At 39.3% G+C, this 19471-nt stretch overlaps 1 protein-coding gene across 2 annotated transcripts in view; it reads left to right on the top strand.

Moving 5' to 3' along the window:
* MTRR (5-methyltetrahydrofolate-homocysteine methyltransferase reductase) overlaps positions 1 to 18184 on the top strand; it is a 34265-nt gene extending 16081 nt beyond the window's left edge. For both annotated transcript variants that reach the window (XM_053593073.1, XM_053593069.1), the window contains 9 exons: positions 457 to 610; positions 912 to 1000; positions 3154 to 3334; positions 5260 to 5302; positions 6210 to 6393; positions 8171 to 8289; positions 14960 to 15052; positions 15167 to 15349; positions 17499 to 18184. In XM_053593073.1, coding sequence (XP_053449048.1) covers positions 457 to 610; positions 912 to 1000; positions 3154 to 3334; positions 5260 to 5302; positions 6210 to 6393; positions 8171 to 8289; positions 14960 to 15052; positions 15167 to 15349; positions 17499 to 17643 — 1191 coding nt within the window. In that variant the 3' untranslated portion in view covers positions 17644 to 18184. The remainder of the gene's footprint in view (positions 1 to 456; positions 611 to 911; positions 1001 to 3153; positions 3335 to 5259; positions 5303 to 6209; positions 6394 to 8170; positions 8290 to 14959; positions 15053 to 15166; positions 15350 to 17498) is intronic.
* Positions 18185 to 19471: the final 1287 nt, after the last annotated feature.

Genomic DNA, 19471 nt, shown 5'->3' with positions numbered 1-19471 from the left:
GTATGCATGTGTGTTTTCATAGGAGAGGGATTTTTATGTAGATTATTAAAATTATGGTGCCTTACTTTGTAGAAAATGAGAAAGGTCTGATTTCCCTTTTCTAAATATGTAATGATAAAGGGCAAAACACTGGATAATACCAAATTTCTTTTTTAAAGTAACTGCTAATTGGGCAGCACCTGTGGCTCAAAGGAGTAGGGTGCTGGCCCCATATACTGGAGGTGGAGGGTTCAAACCCAGCCGCTAGCCAAAAAAAAAAAAAAATAATAATAATAGTAACCGCTAATAAAAGGATGTTCATTTGGTTATGTGGACTTTTATTTGTTAGTTTGCAGTTTTTTCTCTCAGATCATATATTAAAATGGTCATATAATAAAAACTATTTTTATTATCTTACAATTTAAAGTTTGTTAACTCATAGTTTGTTTTTTTTCTTTCGTTCCCGTTCTTTCCTAGAAAACAGATTTTTCCTATCAGCCTGGCGATGCCTTCAGTGTGATCTGCCCTAACAGCGATTCTGAGGTACAGACCTTGCTGCACAGGCTGCAGCTCGCAGATAGGAGAGAGTGCCGTGTGCTCCTGAAGGTGAAGGCAGACACCAAGAAGCAAGGTGACTGTCGGGGTGTCCTGGGCCACGGGAGTACGGCCATCGTTCTTCCTTTTTGTTCCTTAATTTTAGATAATCTTCCTTCTTTTGTTTGGCCTACCTTGAATTTGTGCTCTTTTTGGTGAGGTGGGGTTTTCTACTATATTCATTTTGGTGAAATTTTTGGCTAACTCAGTATTGCCACAGAGCATTTTGCAGTTGGGTGGTATGTAACCTGAAGCATCACAGTAACTGGCTTCAGAGAATGCAAAATGTTTTATTATTTTCTATGTCATGGACTTCTTTCTTGTTTTTACCTGAAAAGGAGCTGTCTTGCCCCGGCATATCCCTGAGGGATGTTCTCTCCAATTCATTTTTACTTGGTGTCTTGAAATACGAGCGATTCCTAAAAAGGTATTTTTCTGTCTTTGGGGGAGTAATAACTATTTTAGACTATGGTTAGCTCTGTTTATGATTTCTTCAATAGACCTGGTATCTGCCCTTTGAAGGCTTGAAAAATATCTTCACAGTATGTTTTTAAATTTAGTTCCCAAGGGTGTGTGCTATCTTTATAATTGCCAAAGACAAATATTTTTGTGTTGTTTTACATTTTTTGTTGAAAGGAGATTTTTAAAATGGGGTGTTTCCTAGTCTTCTCTTTGCCGGACATTAACTTTATACAGCACATTAAACAGTGATGGAGTGTGTAGTCGACCTGTGTTACCGGCTGCACCTTGCTACTTTAATTGGTGATGGGAAGCTTCTGAGAGTTTAGGATCCCCTCCCACACCACTTGCCACTTCCTCCAGTTGTTAGATCTCCTTTGTGTAATTCTGTGTGACTGTTAGTTACTGAAACAGGAGTATTCAGGAAAAGTTGAGGGTTTTGGCAGGTTGTACTGATGTTTACATGAATTTGGAGATGGAACAATCCCTGGATGTCAGTGTTATACCAGGACCTGGTTAAAATGATGTTAATGCTTATCACTGATTTCTTCTCACCGGTTTCCTGAAGTAGATACTAATGGATAATTTTTTCCGTGCTGTGCCTTGGCAAACTTGTGTTGTCAGTGAGCATAAAGAGTAGTTAGGCCACCCTCTCCCCATTGTATTTTTTATCCTGTTTTATTAATGTGTTTATTGCATTTATAATCTTTGGGAAGTAAACTACTTCAGAGACAGGCTCAGCCCTAGATAAAACTTTAGTACATTCAGAATTAAGTAACATTATATAATGAGAACTTCTTGATTCAAATTCATAAAATTCACAACTTTATGAATGGTTTATCTTTACCATTTTCTAAATTTTTGCCAAGTATATACATAAATTTATTTTTCCTACTATAAAAATAATACACTAATTGAGATAATTCTGTGTAGAGAAATAAGTAACCTATGAAAACAAAATCTTATCATTAAACCCTCAGTGTTAACACTTGAATTGTGTTTTGCCAAGAGATGATTGGGTTCTTACTGTATGTGCTAATCTCCAATTTGCCTTTTTTACTTAAAAAGAAACCAGGAATCTGTGTATATTTCAACATGGAAAGATTGAGGATATTTTTAATGGATACATTACAGTTAATTTGTTTTAATCCTGGGCAATTGAACTCAGTTTGCTACCTTTTCACTAGGCATACATTCTTGTACTGAATTACTTGTTGCACAATTGCTTGAAGTATTTTTGCAAAGTGGATTTCTGGAGTAGAGTTGCTACTTCAGCAGTATTTGAAGTTTCATTTGCAGAAATATTTGTGAGGGGCGTCAACTGATTCCCAGTAGTGGTGCAGTGTTTCCTGTTTTGGGACCATAAAGTTTCTGTAGTTCTAAAGTGAAAAATATTTTAAAGGATTTGTCATTGTCACTGCTTTAGCCTTTACTTTAATGACATTTTATTGATTTTGGAATTTACAAAGTGGTATTGGTAAACTCTCTTATCTTGCCAAAGAGCCATGCAGCTATTTGGGATTCATTCATTTCCTGAGTGCTTGTTTTTGCTTAGTGCTGAGTAGAGCACTTGGAGGAGCACATGTTAAGTTGTTAGTCTCGACATATGTTAGGAGGAATTCTTAGAAACCTCTGACCCCCACGAGAGCAGCCCCACTGAGGGAGTCCCACCTTGTGCTCTGGAAGTAAAAGTATTAGTACTCATAAGCATTTCACATAACAGTTGGTGCAAATAACTACTGATGTGCTTTGTTCCTAACAAGCACATGAGCAGTACGCTGTTATGTCTTGTGGTTGTTGACACTGTGATGCTGCACGCTTGTTGTAACAAACATAGTGTTGCAACTACAGCTTTGGTGTTTTGTCTAGGAATTGGACTTGGTTAAGTTTTGAGATTTGGGATTCAGTACTTTATTATTTGCTTTAGTTATTTATATTGTAGAATTTTCCTAACAGGCCAACATTAAAGCCAATGGTACATTAGTTCTGTTTCCTGACTATACTCCTAGTAGCTCTCTCAATTTCCCTGGGGTATTTGGCCACATTCTCAGGCAGATTCTGAGTATTGTTGTAGCCTTGACCACAATGCACGTGGTAATGTAAGTTGGGTTCCTCCTGTAGGCATTTTTGCGAGCCCTTGCAGACTACACCAGCGATGGTGCAGAAAAGCGCAGGTTGCAGGAGCTGTGCAGCAGGCAAGGGGCCGCTGAGTACGGCCGGTTTGTGCGAGACCCCTGCGCCTGCTTGTTGGACCTCCTTCTGGCCTTCCCGTCCTGCCAGCCGCCACTCAGTCTGCTGCTTGGTGAGTTGTCCCTTTCACGGGCTCTGAATTTCTTCACATGCTAACGGGTGGCCAGCTTTCTCCAGGAGGGAAAATGTGCTCACGTATTAACCTTCACCTTTGCAGACATCGTGGGAACACCTCTGAATGAATGGTGGTCAGTGATAACATCTTCACTGCCTCCTCCAAGTCAGAGTCCCCCTTCCAAACTTTTGATTGCCTTATTTTTTTCTTCTACCAATGTCACTATCATTTTTTTCTCTTAATATAGCCGCTCTTAACACTTTTTGGGGGATCAGAATTGAGCATCTTTTCTAATTTAGCTATTTTTTCAAAAAAGTCATTTAGCTAAATTATGTTTAAAAATGAGCGTCTGTGAAAAAAATCTCTTTCAAAAAAAAAAAAAATCTCTTTCAGAGCTAATGAGCATTAGACGTTAAGTGACAGAGACTTGAAGAGTGATGGAGTGCAGAAGTGTTCCCAGTGGGAAATCCAGATTTAGGGCCTTCAGGAGCAAAAGAGGGCATTCTTGAGGTCGCCCCCGTCCGCGTTGCCACACTCAGGGTATTTCAGATGAAAGGTGGTCCATGTCTTGCCTAGTCTGACCCTTGGAGAGACCTTGTGATCATCCAGAGCAGTCTGTGTCCAGGCAGCGTCTCTCAGCGGCTCCCAGTAAGGGATGGAAAATGCTTACTAGGGGTGATGACTCTAAGGACTTTGTAGGACGTTGATACCTTCATTTTTTCCTGTGCTTGTTGTTTTCCTGCTGGGTAAGTAGTAACACCTTTAACATGTGCTTCGTTTTTGGTGACAGAACAAGTATTGTCCTTTTGACTGGTAGGCTAACAAGGCCCCTTGTGATGCCCAGGAAAAGTCCTGATTCCTCTTCCTTTTTATTTCTTTCTTTTTTTTTTTTTTTTTTTAATTTAGACAGAGTCTCACTTTGTCGTCTTCAGTAGAGCGCTCTGGCGTCATAGCTCACAGCAACTTCAGACTCCTGGGCTCAAGTGAGTCTCTTGCCTCAGCCTCCCTAGTAGCCCAGCTGTTTGTGTGTGTGTTTGTTTAGCAGGCCTGGGCCGAGTTCAAACCCACCTGCCCTGGAGCATGCGGCTGGCACCCTAACCACTGAGCTACGGTGCCCAGCCTTCCTTTTTATTTCTTACTGTTTTTTCTTCTTTCTTCCCTCCCCCAAAATGTAATTATTTTTAAATTTTCTTAGAAAACTAAGGTAAGCTTAATATTAAGTTGAGCTCCTTACTAAACCATATTTTCATATTTGTTAAAACTCTAGCTACTTTATATAGATCTTTTTAATTTTCTGCTGAAATCACTACTAAAAATAAAATACATTAAACACAAAAGTTCCAAAACTTATTAGTATACAATTAGATATTTAAATACTGATTTTTTAACTTGCTTTTGAAACAATGCCTATATAGTTTGAAATCACCAAGTTTCTGGATAATTTGGTTTATGAATGACTATACACACTTGTTTTTATTTCAAGCCTTAGTATTTCAGTAATCCTTAAGGTTAGTGGTCTTTATTCTTTCGGGGCTCATGACTTTATTTTAAATCTGACAATTTCAGACCCTCTCCCCAGAGAACCTCACATACATGATGAAAGCTTAATTGACTCTGATTCCTATACATGGATCTGTGCTCAGCTTGTGGTTAAAAAAAAAAAAAACAGGATTTGGGTAGAAATACTGATTTTAGAGTAAGAAATGCATTTTTAACTTTAGGAATTAGAGTGAAAAAACTAACATTTTACTTAGACACAAAGAATTTATATGTGCTCTATGATATGATTTAAAACTACAATGTAAGTTATTTTGAACATTGTAGGTAAGACAGGTAATTTAGGCCTTGAACATTTTTGTCCTTTATATAAGGTTATTTTCAGTAGCAATGAATTAATAATTGTTTTTTTTTTTTTTTCCTAGAACATCTTCCTAAACTCCAACCTAGACCATATTCATGCGCCAGGTACTAATATTTATTCACATGATATTACTATATCTTTTCCCTAAAATCTTACGAAACTCATGCCTCCAAACCCTTACTGTTTGTGACTTTTCAGTGAGAGCTGACCTGATCTGTGGAGGCAGTGCCAGGCCTGGGAAGGAGTGTGCAGGGGGCACAGAGGGTCCATTCCTCCTCGGCTCCCCAGGGGCCGGCACTGTCTTCTCCTGGGGCGTTGAGTGTCACGCTCCGCCGCCTGCCTTCCCCGTGGGTGCCCAGCCCCTCATGGGGTGCCCGTGGAGGGCAGTGAAGACAGAGGAGTTCCACCGTGAACATCTGTAGGCTCCAGCTTATAGGTTCAGGCCCCGACTCCCTCGTCCCGTTTTGATTCTTCACACAGCCTCTGCTCACCCCATCTGGCTTTCTCCTTTGCCCCCTATAATAATACAAGAACTTGCTCTGTTTTGTTTGTTTGAAAGAGGAATGAAAATTAACTCAGGCATTCTTTCACATTATTCAGCCTGTAGTATAACGTGAAAAGAAATGTGTTTTTGTAGAAACACGTTTTAAAGGCATTTCCCTTGGAGTCTTCTCAGTCACTTCAGTTTCATCATCTTGACAGAGGGTCAGTACGGGGAATTCATGAGGATTTATCCCTGGTTGTTCATATGGTAAAAGATTGTAAGTATAGAGTGAGTGAGTTTTTTATAGAAAGACCTTTTGGGCCTGAAGTGTGTAAATCTTGTCTGGTGTGAGTGTGGGGGTTGGGAGTAGTTTTAGGTACATACTAGAGGTTTTTCTCTCTGAGGAGCTGGCAGGTATATGAGAGCCTGGAAGGACACACTCCATCACTACAATAAAACAGGGTTAGGTTGGCCCGTGTGTATTAGTCCTAATACAGAGTGCAAAAATCACCTTCTGTGTCTTGCAGCTCAAGTTTATATCACCCAGGGAAGCTTCATTTTATTTTTAATGTTGTGGAGTTTTTGGCTAATACTGCAATGGTTTTGCGGAAGGGAGTGTGCACAGGCTGGCTGGCCACCTTGGTCGACTCATTTCTTCAGCCCAGCACAAGCGTGTCACATGAAGACTGCGGGAAGGCCCTGGCTCCTAAGGTACTAGAGTGCTGTGTGATTCCTTCCTTGTCAAATGGTTCTCTGTGCTTGATAAGAAAAAGCAATGTGCTTTCCCCATCAAATTACTCAAAAGAAAATTTATGCTATACTTGAATTTTATTTTTATTTATTTTTTTTTTTTTGTGTGTGTGTGCTTTTTTTTTTTTTATTTGTTTATTTTTTTTTTTTTATTGTTGGGGATTCATTGAGGGTACAATAAGCCAGTTACACTGATTACAATTGTTAGGTAAAGTCCCTCTTGCAATCATGTCTTGCCCCCATAAAGTGTGACACACACTAAGGCCCCACCCCCCTCCCTCCATCCCTCTTTCTTCTTCCCCCCCATGACCTTAATTGTCATTAATTGTCCTCATATCAAGATTGAGTACATAGGATTCATGCTTCTCCATTCTACTTGAATTTTAAAATGTCTATTGGAAGGGCTGAAAGCATTATTTACTTCCATATGTTTTCTGAATGTGTAAAAGTATGAATTTTATACAGTCTTTTCCCTCTCTTATTTTATGAATAGAAAAGGCCTTTTCTGCCGATATTCCTGGTAGATTGGCCTAGGGAGAGGGGAAGAGTCCAGCAGGGTGGTGGTGAGAGGCGGCTGTGTATCATGTGTAGGCCAAATCGCGCACCCCAAGTGCGCAGTTGTACATTGCATTCTAATGACACCCAGAGGTGAAGTTCATATTCTCTAATTTTGAGTAGGAAGATTTCTTGGTCCCTCTTTCTCCCCTTTTGTCATAACTGGTGTGTGATATCTCAGTTCATGTTGTTAGAAGAAATTATGGTGGAAACTCATTTTTAAAATACCTAAGAGAAAAAGGTTTGTCTTTTTTTTTTTTTCGTAACAAACTATTGATTGTTGACACATCTACATGTAGAGTTGTGACATCCTTTATGTTTTAATACAGCACTCAGCAAAATCTTATTCAAGAACACTTGTATAGGGACCAGTTTAAAATTGTCCCTCTTTGCCAGTAAGGAAGGTTAAGATAAAGCAACAGTGTTTTAGGTTTTATCATAGCTTAGTCTTTCATCCTGGTAGTGAAGAGGTCAGTGTGTCATTTGTAGAGTTATCTTAGGACGTGTTTCTTTATTTTCTTTTTATGGTGTCTCATTTTCCATTTAAAAATTTTTTCAATCCCATCTTCATATTAATCTTCTTTGGCCCTTTATGTGTAAACATGAAGAATCATGTCTTCATTTTTGGGGTGCACTATGTATTTCTCTATCATGTGTATTACTGGTTGTCTGCTTAATAGAATGCAGATCATAGCCATGGCCTAGAGCAGAGGTCCTCAAACTTTTTAAACAGGGGGCCAGTTCACTGTTCCTCAGACCGTTGGAGGGCCGGACTATAGTTTAAAAAAAAAAAACAAACTATGAACAAATTCCTATGCACTCTGCACATATCTTATTTTGAAGTAAAAAAACAAAATGGGAACAAATATAATCACACCACCTCGTGTGGAGTTTGAGGACCCCTGGCCTAGAGGATTCTACTTCAAAATTCTACTTCAAAAATACTGTGCCTGTCATTTAAAAAATATTTTTGATTTGGATAGAAAAAAATTTGGAAGACAAACTTATTTCTCTGGAGTGATGGATGTGTTCATAGTTTTGATAAGATTTAATGCTGCTGTTCAGTTTAATGGGACTTTTTTGACAGGAGTTTGTACTTTCTGAATTGTTCAGCAGAGATTATCTTGTTTATATGCTAGCTTTGGTTTTCTTTCGTACTTACCATGTTGGTTTAACCTTCCAGATACCCATCTCCCCTCGAACAACAAACTCTTTCCACTTACCAGACGACCCTTCAGCTCCCATCGTCATGGTGGGCCCGGGGACGGGCATTGCACCCTTTCTTGGTTTCCTACAGCATAGGTACGTGCTTTTTTTGGCTTTTGGAGAGATGTACCCCTTAATATTATCCTTTTTTGTTTGTTTAGTAGTTTTTAGGATAACTGGATTTTGGTTGTAAAGTTCTTATTTTAAAAAATCACTAAATGTGTGATAGCATAACATAATTTGTCACATAGTATGTGGTAGAGTTTTGCTTTGTGCTAGCACTTCCTTTTTTACTATGGCACTTTTAGTTTTTATTTTTTTCAGCTGCACTGTGGTTTATAGCACATATGGTTAGGGACAAATTTCAGGAACATTTTTATGCTGTTATGAAGTATAGCTCTTCCATCTCTTCCTTAATTGGATAAAGTTGGTAGTAACAGAGAGCCAGTTGTACCCAGAGTTTCAAAGTTAAATCCCAGACATCAGAAATTTTCAACAGAATGGCAGGAACAGGTGTAACTTAGTATCAGAATAGAACTTCTTTCCATGTTTGTGACATAGGGAACAAGTCTTAGGTATTATTCTCCAGGGACATCCTTTGGACAGCCGTTTTGTTTTATGATGTTTTAGTTTTTTTTTTTTTCTTTTTTTTTTTTTTTATTGTTGGGGATTCATTGAGGGTACAATAAGTCAGTTACACTGATTGCAATTGTTAGGTAAAGTCCCTCTTGCAATCATGTCTTGCCCCCATAAAGTGTGACACACACTAAGGCCCCACCCTCCTCCCTCCATCCCTCTTTCTGCTTCCCCCCCCATAAACTTAATTGTCATTAATTGTCCTCATATCAAGATTGAGTACATAGGATTCATGCTTCTCCATTCTTGTGATGCTTTACTAAGAATAATGTCTTCCACTTCCATCCATGTTAATACGAAGGATGTAAAGTCTCCATTTTTTTTAATAGCTGAATAGTATTCCATGGTATACATATACCACAGCTTGTTAATCCATTCCTGGGTTGGTGGGCATTTAGGCTGTTTCCACATTTTGGCAATGGTAAATTGAGCTGCCATAAACAGTCTAGTACAAGTGTCCTTATGATAAAAGGATTTTTTTCCTTCTGGGTAGATGCCCAGTAATGGGATTGCAGGATCGAATGGGAGGTCTAGGTTGAGTGCTTTGAGGTTTCTCCATACTTCCTTCCAGAAAGGTTGTACTAGTTTGCAGTCCCACCAGCAGTGTAAAAGTGTTCCCTTCTCTCCACATCCACGCCAGCATCTGCAGTTTTGAGATTTTGTGATGTGGGCCATTCTCACTGGGGTTAGATGATATCTCAGGGTTGTTTTGATTTGCATTTCTCTAATATATAGAGATGATGAACATTTTTTCATATGTTTGTTAGCCATTCGTCTGTCATCTTTAGAGAAAGTTCTATTCATGTCTCTTGCCCATTGATATAAGGGATTGTTGGCTTTTTTCATGTGGATTAATTTGAGTTCTCTATAGATCCTGGTTATCAAGCTTTTGTCTGATTGAAAATATGCAAATATCCTTTCCCATTGTGTAGGTTGTCTCTTTGCTTTGGTTATTGTGTCCTTAGCTGTACAGAAGCTTTTCAGTTTAATGAAGTCCCATTTGTTTATTTTTGATGTTGTTGCAATTGCCATGGCAGTCTTCTTCATGAAGTCTTCCCCCAGGCCAATATCTTCCAGTGTTTTTCCTATGCTTTCTTTGAGGATTTTTATTGTTTCATGCCTTAAATTTAAGTCCTTTATCCATCTTGAATCAATTTTTGTGAGTGGGGAAAGGTGTGGGTCCAGTTTCAGTCTTTTACATGTAGACATCCAGTTCTCCCAACACCATTTATTGAATAGGGAGTCTTTCCCCCAAGGTAAGTTCTTGTTTGGTTTATCAAAGATTAGGTGGTTGTAAGATGTTAGTTTCATTTCTTGGTGTTCAATTCGATTCCAAGTGTCTATGTCTCTGTTTTTGTGCCAGTACCATGCTGTCTTGAGCACTATGGCTTTGTAGTACAGACTAAAATCTGGTATGCTGACGCCCCCAGCTTTATTTTTGTTACTAAGAACTGCCTTAGCTATACGGGTTTTTTCCGGTTCCATACAAAACGCAGAATCATTTTTTCCAAATCTTGAAAGTACGATGTAGGTACTTTGATAGGAATGGCATTGAATAGGTAGATTGCTTTGGGAAGTATAGACATTTTAACAATGTTGATTCTTCCCATCCATGAGCATGGTATGTTCTTCCATTTGTTAATATCCTCTGCTATTTCCTTTCTGAGGATTTCATAGTTTTCTTTATAGAGGTCCTTCACCTCCTTCGTTAGGTATATTCCTAGGTATTTCATTTTCTTTGAAACTATGGTGAAGGGAGTTGTGTCCTTAATTAGCTTCTCATCTTGACTGTTATTGGTGTATACAAAGGCTACTGACTTGTGGACATTGATTTTATATCCTGAAACATTACTGTATTTTTTGATGACTTCCAGGAGTCTTGTGGTTGAGTCTTTGGGGTTCTCTAAGTATAAGATCATGTCGTCAGCAAAGAGGGGGAGTTTGACCTCCTCTGCTCCCATTTGGATTCCCTTTATTTCCTTGTCTTGCCTAATTGTATTGGCTAGAACTTCCAGCACTACGTTGAATAGTAAAGGTGACAGAGGACAACCTTGTCTGGTTCCAGTTCTAAGAGGAAAAGCTTTCAGTTTTACTCCATTCAGTAAAATATTGGCTGTGGGTTTGTCATAGATAGCTTCAATCAGTTTTAGAAATGTGCCACCTATGCCTATACTCTTCAGAGTTCTAATTAGAAAAGGATGCTGGATTTTATCAAATGCTTTTTCTGCATCTATTGAGAGGATCATGTGATCCTTATTTTTGCCTCTGTTAATATGGTGGATAACGTTTATAGACTTGCGTATGTTAAACCAGCCTTGCATCCCTGGGATGAAGCCTACTTGATCATGATGAATGACTTTTTTGATGATAAGCTGTAATCTATTGGCTAGGATTTTGTTGAGAATTTTTGCGTCTATGTTCATGAGTGAGATTGGTCTGAAATTCTCCTTTTTGTTTGGGTCTTTTCCTGGTTTTGGTATCAGGGTGATGTTTGCTTCATAGAATGTGTTGGGGAAGATTCCTTCTTCCTCAGTTTTTTGGAATAATTTCTGCAGTACAGGAATAAGCTCTTCCTTGAAGGTTTGATAGAATTCTGGAGTGAAGCCATCTGGACCAGGGCATTTTTTAGTTGGAAGCTTTTTTATTGTTTCTTTGATCTCAGTGCTTGAAATTGGTCTGTTCAGGAGGTCTATTTCTTCCTGGCTAAGTCTAGGGAGAGGGTGTGATTCCAGATATTGATCCATTTCCTTCACATTGTCAAATTTCTGGGCATAGAGTTTCTGGTAGTATTCAGAGATGATCTCTTGTATCTCTGTGGGATCAGTTGTTATTTCCCCTTTATCGTTTCTGATTGAGGTTATTAGAGATTTTACTTTTCTATTTCTAGTTAGTCTGGCTAATGGTTTATCTATTTTATTTATTTTTTCAAAAAACCAACTCCTTGTTTCATTAATTTTCTGAATGATTCTTTTGTTTTCAATTTCATTGATCTCTGATTTGATTTTGGATATTTCTTTTCTTCTACTGAGTTTAGGCTTAGATTGTTCTTCTTTTTCCAATTCCATAAGATCTCTTGTGAGATTGTTGATGTGCTCTCTTTCTGTTTTTCGAATGTAGGCATCTAAAGCGATGAATTTTCCTCTCAAAACTGCTTTTGCAGTATCCCACAGGTTTTGGTAGCTTGTGTCTTCATTGTTGTTATGCTCAAGGAAGTTAATGATTTCCTGTTTTATTTCTTCCTTCACCCATCTGTTATTCAACAGAAGATTGTTTAATTTCCATGCCTTTGGGTGGGCTTGAGCATTTTTGTTAGAGTTGAGTTCCACCTTTAGTGCCTTACGGTCTGAAAAGATACAAGGTAAAATTTCAATTCTTCTGATTCTGTTGATATTTGTTTTGTGTCCCAGGATATGATCAATTTTGGAGAATGTTCCATGGGGTGATGAGAAGAATGTATATTCTTTATCTTTGGGGTGGAGTGTTCTATATGCATCTATCAAGCATAGTTGTTCTAGGGTCTCATTTAAATCTCTTACATCTTTGTTTAATTTCTGTTTAGAGGATCTGTCCAGCTCTGTAAGAGGTGTGTTAAAGTCCCCTGTTATGATGGTATTATCAGATATCATATTGCTCAGACTGAGTAAGGTCTGCTTCAGGAATCTGGGAGCATTTAAATTGGGTGCATAAATATTTAGAATTGAAATGTCTTCTTGTTGTAGTTTTCCCTTGACCAATATAAAGTGACCATCTTTGTCTTTTTTGACTTTAGTTGCTTTAAATCCACATGTATCTGAAAATAAGATTGCAACTCCTCTTTTCTTCTGAATTCCGTTTGCCTGAAAAATTGTCTTCCAACCCTTGACTCGGAGCTTTAATTTGTCTTTTGAGGCCAGGTGTGTTTCTTGCAGACAGCAAATGGATGGCTTGTGTTTTTTAATCCAGTCAGCCAATCTATGTCTCTTCAGTGGGGAATTCAAGCCATTAACATTTATTGAGATAATTGATAAGTGTGGTAGTATTCTATTCGTCTTATTTGGTGAGAGTCCATTGCTTAATTTTATCTTTTGCATCAGTGTGGAGGTTAGGTTTTGTCCTTTGATTTCTGAGTTCTTACTTTGCTGCTGATCCATTGTGGTGGTCAGTGTGCAGAACAGGTTGAAGTATTTCCTGTAGAGCTGGTCTTGTTGTGGCGAATTTCCTCAATGTTTGTATATCCGTAAATGATTTGATTTCTCCGTCAATTCTGAAGCTTAGCTTAGCAGGGTACAGAATTCTGGGCTGAAAATTGTTCTGTTTAAGTAGATTAAAGGTAGATGACCATTGTCTTCTTGCTTGGAAAGTTTCATTAGAGAAGTCTGCGGTAACTCTGATGGATTTGCCCCTGTAGGTCAACTGGCGCTTACTCCTGGCAGCTTGCAGAATCTTTTCTTTTGTCTTGACTTTGGACAGGTTCATCACAATGTGTCTTGGAGAAGCTCGGTTAGAGTTGAGGCGACCTGGGGTCTGATATCCCTCTGAAAGCAGTGTGTCAGACTCTTTGGTGATGTTTGGGAAATTTTCTTTTATAATATTCTCTAGTATGGCTTCCATTCCTCTGGGGCATTCTTCTTCCCCTTCTGGAATTCCTATAACTCGTATGTTGGAACGCTTCATAAAGTCCCATAATTCTGACAGTGAACGTTCTGCTTTCTCTCTCTTCTTTTCTGCCTCTTTTACTGTCTGAGTTATCTCAAGAACTTTGTCTTCTACCTCTGAAATTCTTTCTTCTGCACGGTCTAACCTGTTGCTGATACTTTCCATTGTATCTTTAAGTTCCCTAATTGACTGTTTCAGTTCCTTCAGGTCTGCTATATCCTTTTTATATTCTTCATATCGTTCATCTCTTATTTGATTCTGTTTTTGGATTTCCTTTTGGTTATTTTCCACTTTATTAGCAATTTCCTTCATTGTGTCCATCATTTCTTTCATTGTTTTCAACATGTGTATTCTAAATTCCCTTTCTGTCATTCCTAACATTTCTATACTGGTGGAATCCTCTGCAGTAGCTACCTCATGGTCCCTTGGAGGGGTTGTTCTAGACTGGTTCTTCATGTTGCCTGGAGTTTTCTGCTGATTCTTCCTCATGAGTGATTTCTTTTATCTGTTTCCTTGCCCTAATTTTCCTTTCACTTCCTCTTGCTCTTTAAGTTCTTATGCCTGTGGACGGCTTTCCACTGTTTTAGTCCTCCTCTTGGGGTCCAGAAGTCTCTCGCTGACTCCCTGTATTTTCATAGGAGTTATGATAGGCAGTTCCCACCAGCCAGAGCTGCCTGGAGTCCTATCTCCCCAGACTCACGGTGCCCAGATGCAAGGAAGCTGTTACTCGGCTGCCATCTTGCTCCGCCTCCAAGATAGAATATCTGTTTTAGTTTTTTATTAAGAAAACAAAGGTGTCGGGCGGCGCCTGTGGCTCAGTCGGTAAGGCGCCGGCCCCATATACCGAGGGTGGCGGGTTCAAACCCAGCCCCGGCCAAACTGCAACCAAAAATAGCCGGGTGTTGTGGCGGGCGCCTGTAGTCCCAGCTACTCGGGAGGCTGAGGTAAGAGAATCGCTTAAGCCCAGGAGTTGGAGGTTGCTGTGAGCTGTGTGAGGCCACGGCACTCCACCGAGGGCCATAAAGTGAGACTCTGTCTCTACAAAAAAAAAAAAAAAAAAAAAAAAAAAGAAAACAAAGGTGTAATGACAGACATGCTCTGTGTCTGACTGGTGTGTTCTTTTCATAAACACTTCTTACATATTCTGTCTTGTATAGCCCTGTACCACTTCCCCAATGTAAAGAGAGGCTTTATTTATAAAATTGTTACTAATATCATTCCATGTAGAAATCGGTCTAAGTGTCACAGTGTGATATTTGAATCGCGGTTGTCACTGTGTGGCATACTTAGCTCGTGGATGACTGGGACTTCTAGACATGGTTGCTTAGCTGGTGTCTGGTGGAGTGGCCGTGATGGCCTGTGGGGATAAAACGTTAATTAAGTGAGTGACCTTTTGGTGACTGAGAAGGTGGATTTTACAAACTTACCTGTGTTTGAAAGAGATTAGTTTTACATGTTCTTTATGTCGTACATCTAAACTTTCCTTTTCACTTAGAGAGAAACTCCAAGAACAACACCCAGATGGGAATTTTGGAGCAATGTGGTTGTTTTTTGGCTGCAGACACCAGGATAGAGATTATCTCTTCAGGTACTATGTAGTTCTAGTGTTGTAATACTTAGCCGCTGAGTATACAGTTCTAAGGCTGAGACTTTCAACTTTAAAGCACAATCTTCCACTAACCTATTACATATTATATTTCAGAGAAGAGCTCAGACATTTCCTTAACCTTGGGATTTTGACACACCTGAAGGTTTCCTTCTCGAGAGATGCTCATGTGGGGGAGGAGGAAGCCCCAGCAAAGTATGTGCAAGACAACCTCCAACTCCATGGCAAACAGGTGGCAAGACTCCTTCTTCATGAGAGTGGTTATATCTACGTGTGTGGGTGAGTGATCATCAGGCTTAAATGCCTGACAGAGAGGGCAGTTTGACGTTTATAAAAGAAACAAAGGATGCGGTGGGACACTAATGTAAATATATAGCAATGGTATGTTTGATTCTTAAGTACAGGAGTAAATATACAAGTTCTACAATGATTGTAATACATATTTAATAGCCAAGAAGTTGTCATTATCAGCAAAGTACTGATTGAAAATTCTTGCATTGGGAATGGTTTGTAGTGTTTTAAATACCTGTTTTTAGTCTTTAAAAATTTTCTTTATGATGTTAATTATTTAACTTGAAATCTCAGGATTTTGTTGTATATAAGAATCAGTGATTTGTGTCATTGAACTAGCTAAGGAAAAAAAAGTTTGGTTTTTGATTCTGAGATTGTATAAGGGTCGTTTTTCTTCCATGTACACCTGTGATGTTAAGTTGATGTAAACCCAGGAGCATTCTTACTAAGTTTGATCTTAGTAAGAAACCCACAGTGGCCATAGAAAATATAATAGTTTATTTGCTTGTTTTAAAGGAAGTAAAAAAAATGTTTGCAAATTAAAAAGAAGTTTTGAAGTAAGAAGTTTATTCTCATCCTAACACATTCCTAGCAGTTAACACATTCTTTAAGTCATAAAGTCAGGTTCTTTTTTTTTTTCTTAACCGCAGCGCGTAAGACAACGGCAGCATCGACTGTGCATAAATACTGACCCAGAACATATATAGATACAATGAAAATAAATTTCATGAAATGGGGCTTGTATTTTTAACTTCTTATGACACATTCCGATCATTTTTCTTCTGCTTTATTTTACTGTTTAACTTTTTAAAAAGCTGGCTTCATCTTCACAGTTGATTTCATGATCTATTAGCAGATCTTGACTCTTAGTTTAAAAGCACTACTTTAGATTGATAAAGGGCAGGCATTCTAGAAATTGTGTTGGCTTACATTCTCATTTACTTTTAATGAATTATTTGATCTTTATCTGGGTTCATAGACGACAGTTGTCAAATAAAGGATGAAGTTTTTGAAACATACCTCTAACTAGTAGAGGCAGAGTTAATTGTACAGATTATTTGTGGTAATTGTGAACTTGCAGAGTATCTTAAACACCCAGTCTCTTAAAATATTTTCCCCAAAATAGCTGTTCCAATCACTGGTGCTTTACTTTTTCACGTCTGTGCAGTGGACTCGAACCATTAATAGCAGTGGTCAGAGACAAGGGTTCAGAGTGCAACCTTGGAGCAGTTGAACCCTGATGAGTACACGGGATGTAGGCACAAAGGGCACGGCCTCTAAAGACGGAGCAGACCTGTTCTGGGCAGGGGGCAGTGCCTCAGGGCACAGGCCTGTGCTGCGGATGAGTCAGGGTGACAGGGAGTTTGGTGACGTGGTGGCCACTGGTGACCTGGAGACAGGCCGTGGGGTAGAAGCGTAGAAGTTCCCTGGGAGTGGTGGAGGGTAGAGCTGTTGGGAAAGGTCAGGTGGCCACTGTGTACACCTCCAGAAATTTCACTGGGAAAATCCAAGATAGGCTCAGTTCCTAAGATGTTAGAATCCTGCCACACTTCATGTGAGGGGTTGGGCATGTTCAGGTGATGCGAGATGTGAGGATAAATTAAGTGCGCTCCCACACACCTGCCCTCAGCTTACTCCCCCGTGGGAAGCCGGAAGTATTCTGCAGGAAGCTTCTTTCTGTAGGGAGTGGCATGGGGCAAAGAGTGGGGACATCTCCCCCATCTGGTAAGTAAAGAGTTAAGACACATAAAAGCTCTCAGAAATGGGCCCAGCACGTGCTAAATTACTCAGGAGAGGCTACAGTTACTAACGCGCGTATGTGTAGAGTAGGCCTAGAAGGGAGAGAGCTCGTTCCCTTCAGGAGCACAAGTCAGTCAGTGCCTTAGTGTGGAGGGCAGGGGATGGGAGAGGCCAGCTGACAGGTGAGCATGGGCCAGACGTGTGGGCCCTCAGGTACTTCTCAAAGTCTGAGCAGACTGCAGGCTGCTCCCAGGACCTGGAAGCATGTGGAGGATGTTGACAGTGTGGTCAGCTTTGCCTTGTAGAATTGGTCACTGTGGGTGAAGGCCTGGGCCTGGAGTCTGAAGAATTAAAATTACTGTTCTATAAGTGATAACGCTGTAATCTTCTTTTCTAGAGATGCTAAGAATATGGCCAAGGATGTAAATGATGCCCTTGTGGAAATAATAAGCAGAGAGGTTGGAGTTGAAAAACTAGAAGCAATGAAAACATTGGCTACTTTAAAAGAAGAAAAACGGTATCTTCAGGATATTTGGTCATAAACTGGAAATTAAAGGAAGACATTTAAGCTTAAGCTTTCTTGCCTGAAAATACTGTAAGACAATTTTACTGAAGCTGAAACTTTACATTTTTCTTGGAGGAGGTGCGATGTTGTTGCCCATCAGCCCTCTGCTCCCTGCCTGTGCCTGTGAGCCTGCCCAGACGGCCCCGCTGCTTGGAGGCTTCCCATGGCCTCTGTTACTTCCCAGAGAACTTCACAGAACCCGTAACCAGTTCCCAGGCGCTCTCCCTCTACACACTAAGGCTTCCTGATACAGGGCAGGGAAACTAAAATTGGTGGGGTAGATTAACTCTTACAAAATTCTGCTGGCAGTTTTTGAAAAATAATTTATCATTTTATATGAATATACCCACAAAGAATATTCTTAAATTACACATGTAAAGTATATCTGTTACATGTCTGTATAGTTACCAAATGTTTATTTATTGCCAAAACTGTATTTCTGATAAAAAATATTTTAAAGTAATACTCTACAAAGGGATTTGTTTTTATGATGCTGGAAATGAGAAATATGTTTTGAAATTCCACTCTGCATTTGATGTATTTATTTCATTATTATTTCTAGGTACTATTAGTAAGTTTTAGATATTGATGAGCTAAGTCCCTCAGCCTTATTAAATAATTCATTAGTAATCAGGCACAAAACAGTTTTAACAACCAATTATGTAAGCTTAGTGAAGTTCCAGCTAGCTCTGTCTCTAGGTGATCCAGTCACATCTTTCACAACAGGTTTTTCAAGATAGTTGTGACTAGTCTGGGGGCAAAGTTTTGTTCCTGTGATCACCACAAACCATCCTCCAACCCAGGGGCTGGGCAATGGGATTTTAGGATTAAGCCTCAGACCCCACCCCAGGGCCTTGCTAGTGTTTACATTGTTTATGTCGGGACAGGGAACAGTCTGAAGTATGCAGATTTCACATCTGGAATACCACCGGTGTTAATGGTGAGGGATCTCTTCTAACCTGTTGTTCTGATAAGACACTATTGCACTTGTTAGTAACATTCTTAATGTTCAGTGATAAAATTGAACAGAAAAGTTTGCAGCTGGCTCTGTAATACCATTTTCCTGATTTGAATGCTCACCACACCTAGAAGGTTCCTTTCTGTGACACACTTAAAGCGTCTGTGAACTATGCTAAACTAAACTATAAGCACTGTGATACTGGTATACTGATAAATCTAGGCATAAACTATCAGGTAAAAAATAAGAGAATTTGGATTTCACAATTGGCCAACTAGATGATGCGTGTGCTGCATGTGGCAAAGTGGGCAGCCGTGTTGATTGCAGATACAGCCGAAACATTTACAAAGATCAACATGAACTAGACCATAAAAGAGAACTCAGCAAATTGCATAAAACAAGTATTGTTCACTGCTTCTACTGCAGTAAAAATCTGTAGGAAAACCACAGAGACAACAAGGAAATTTCTAACAAATCCACTTAGTCGTGGTCTGTATGGATTTTGTTGAGAAGTCTGTTGTTAGGTGGAGCTTCTGTATATGTTATTTATTTTCTCTGCTTTTAGGATCCTCCATCCATCCATCCATCTATCATCTGTCATGCATCATCTATTTGTCCATCTATTATCCATCCGACCATTCATCTTATTGACTCCCTGCTACAAACCTATTCCTTTCTGTTTTCAAAAGAATGCACAGTCCAGTGTGGGAGACAGTTATATCAGTTGCTAAATAATTAGATAATAAATTGTTAAATAACCAGAAAAGTTACCACGTGGATGTATGGAGAATGAATGTCCCTGCCTGTCTTTCCGGTTACTTCTGCCAACACACCCAAGTCTCAGTTT

Source organism: Nycticebus coucang, chromosome 1 (genome assembly GCF_027406575.1).
Source record: "Nycticebus coucang isolate mNycCou1 chromosome 1, mNycCou1.pri, whole genome shotgun sequence".
NCBI classification, from domain to species: domain Eukaryota; kingdom Metazoa; phylum Chordata; class Mammalia; order Primates; family Lorisidae; genus Nycticebus; species Nycticebus coucang.
Note: the sequence above shows the minus strand (reverse complement) of the source record. Positions and strands in the feature narration are given on the sequence as shown.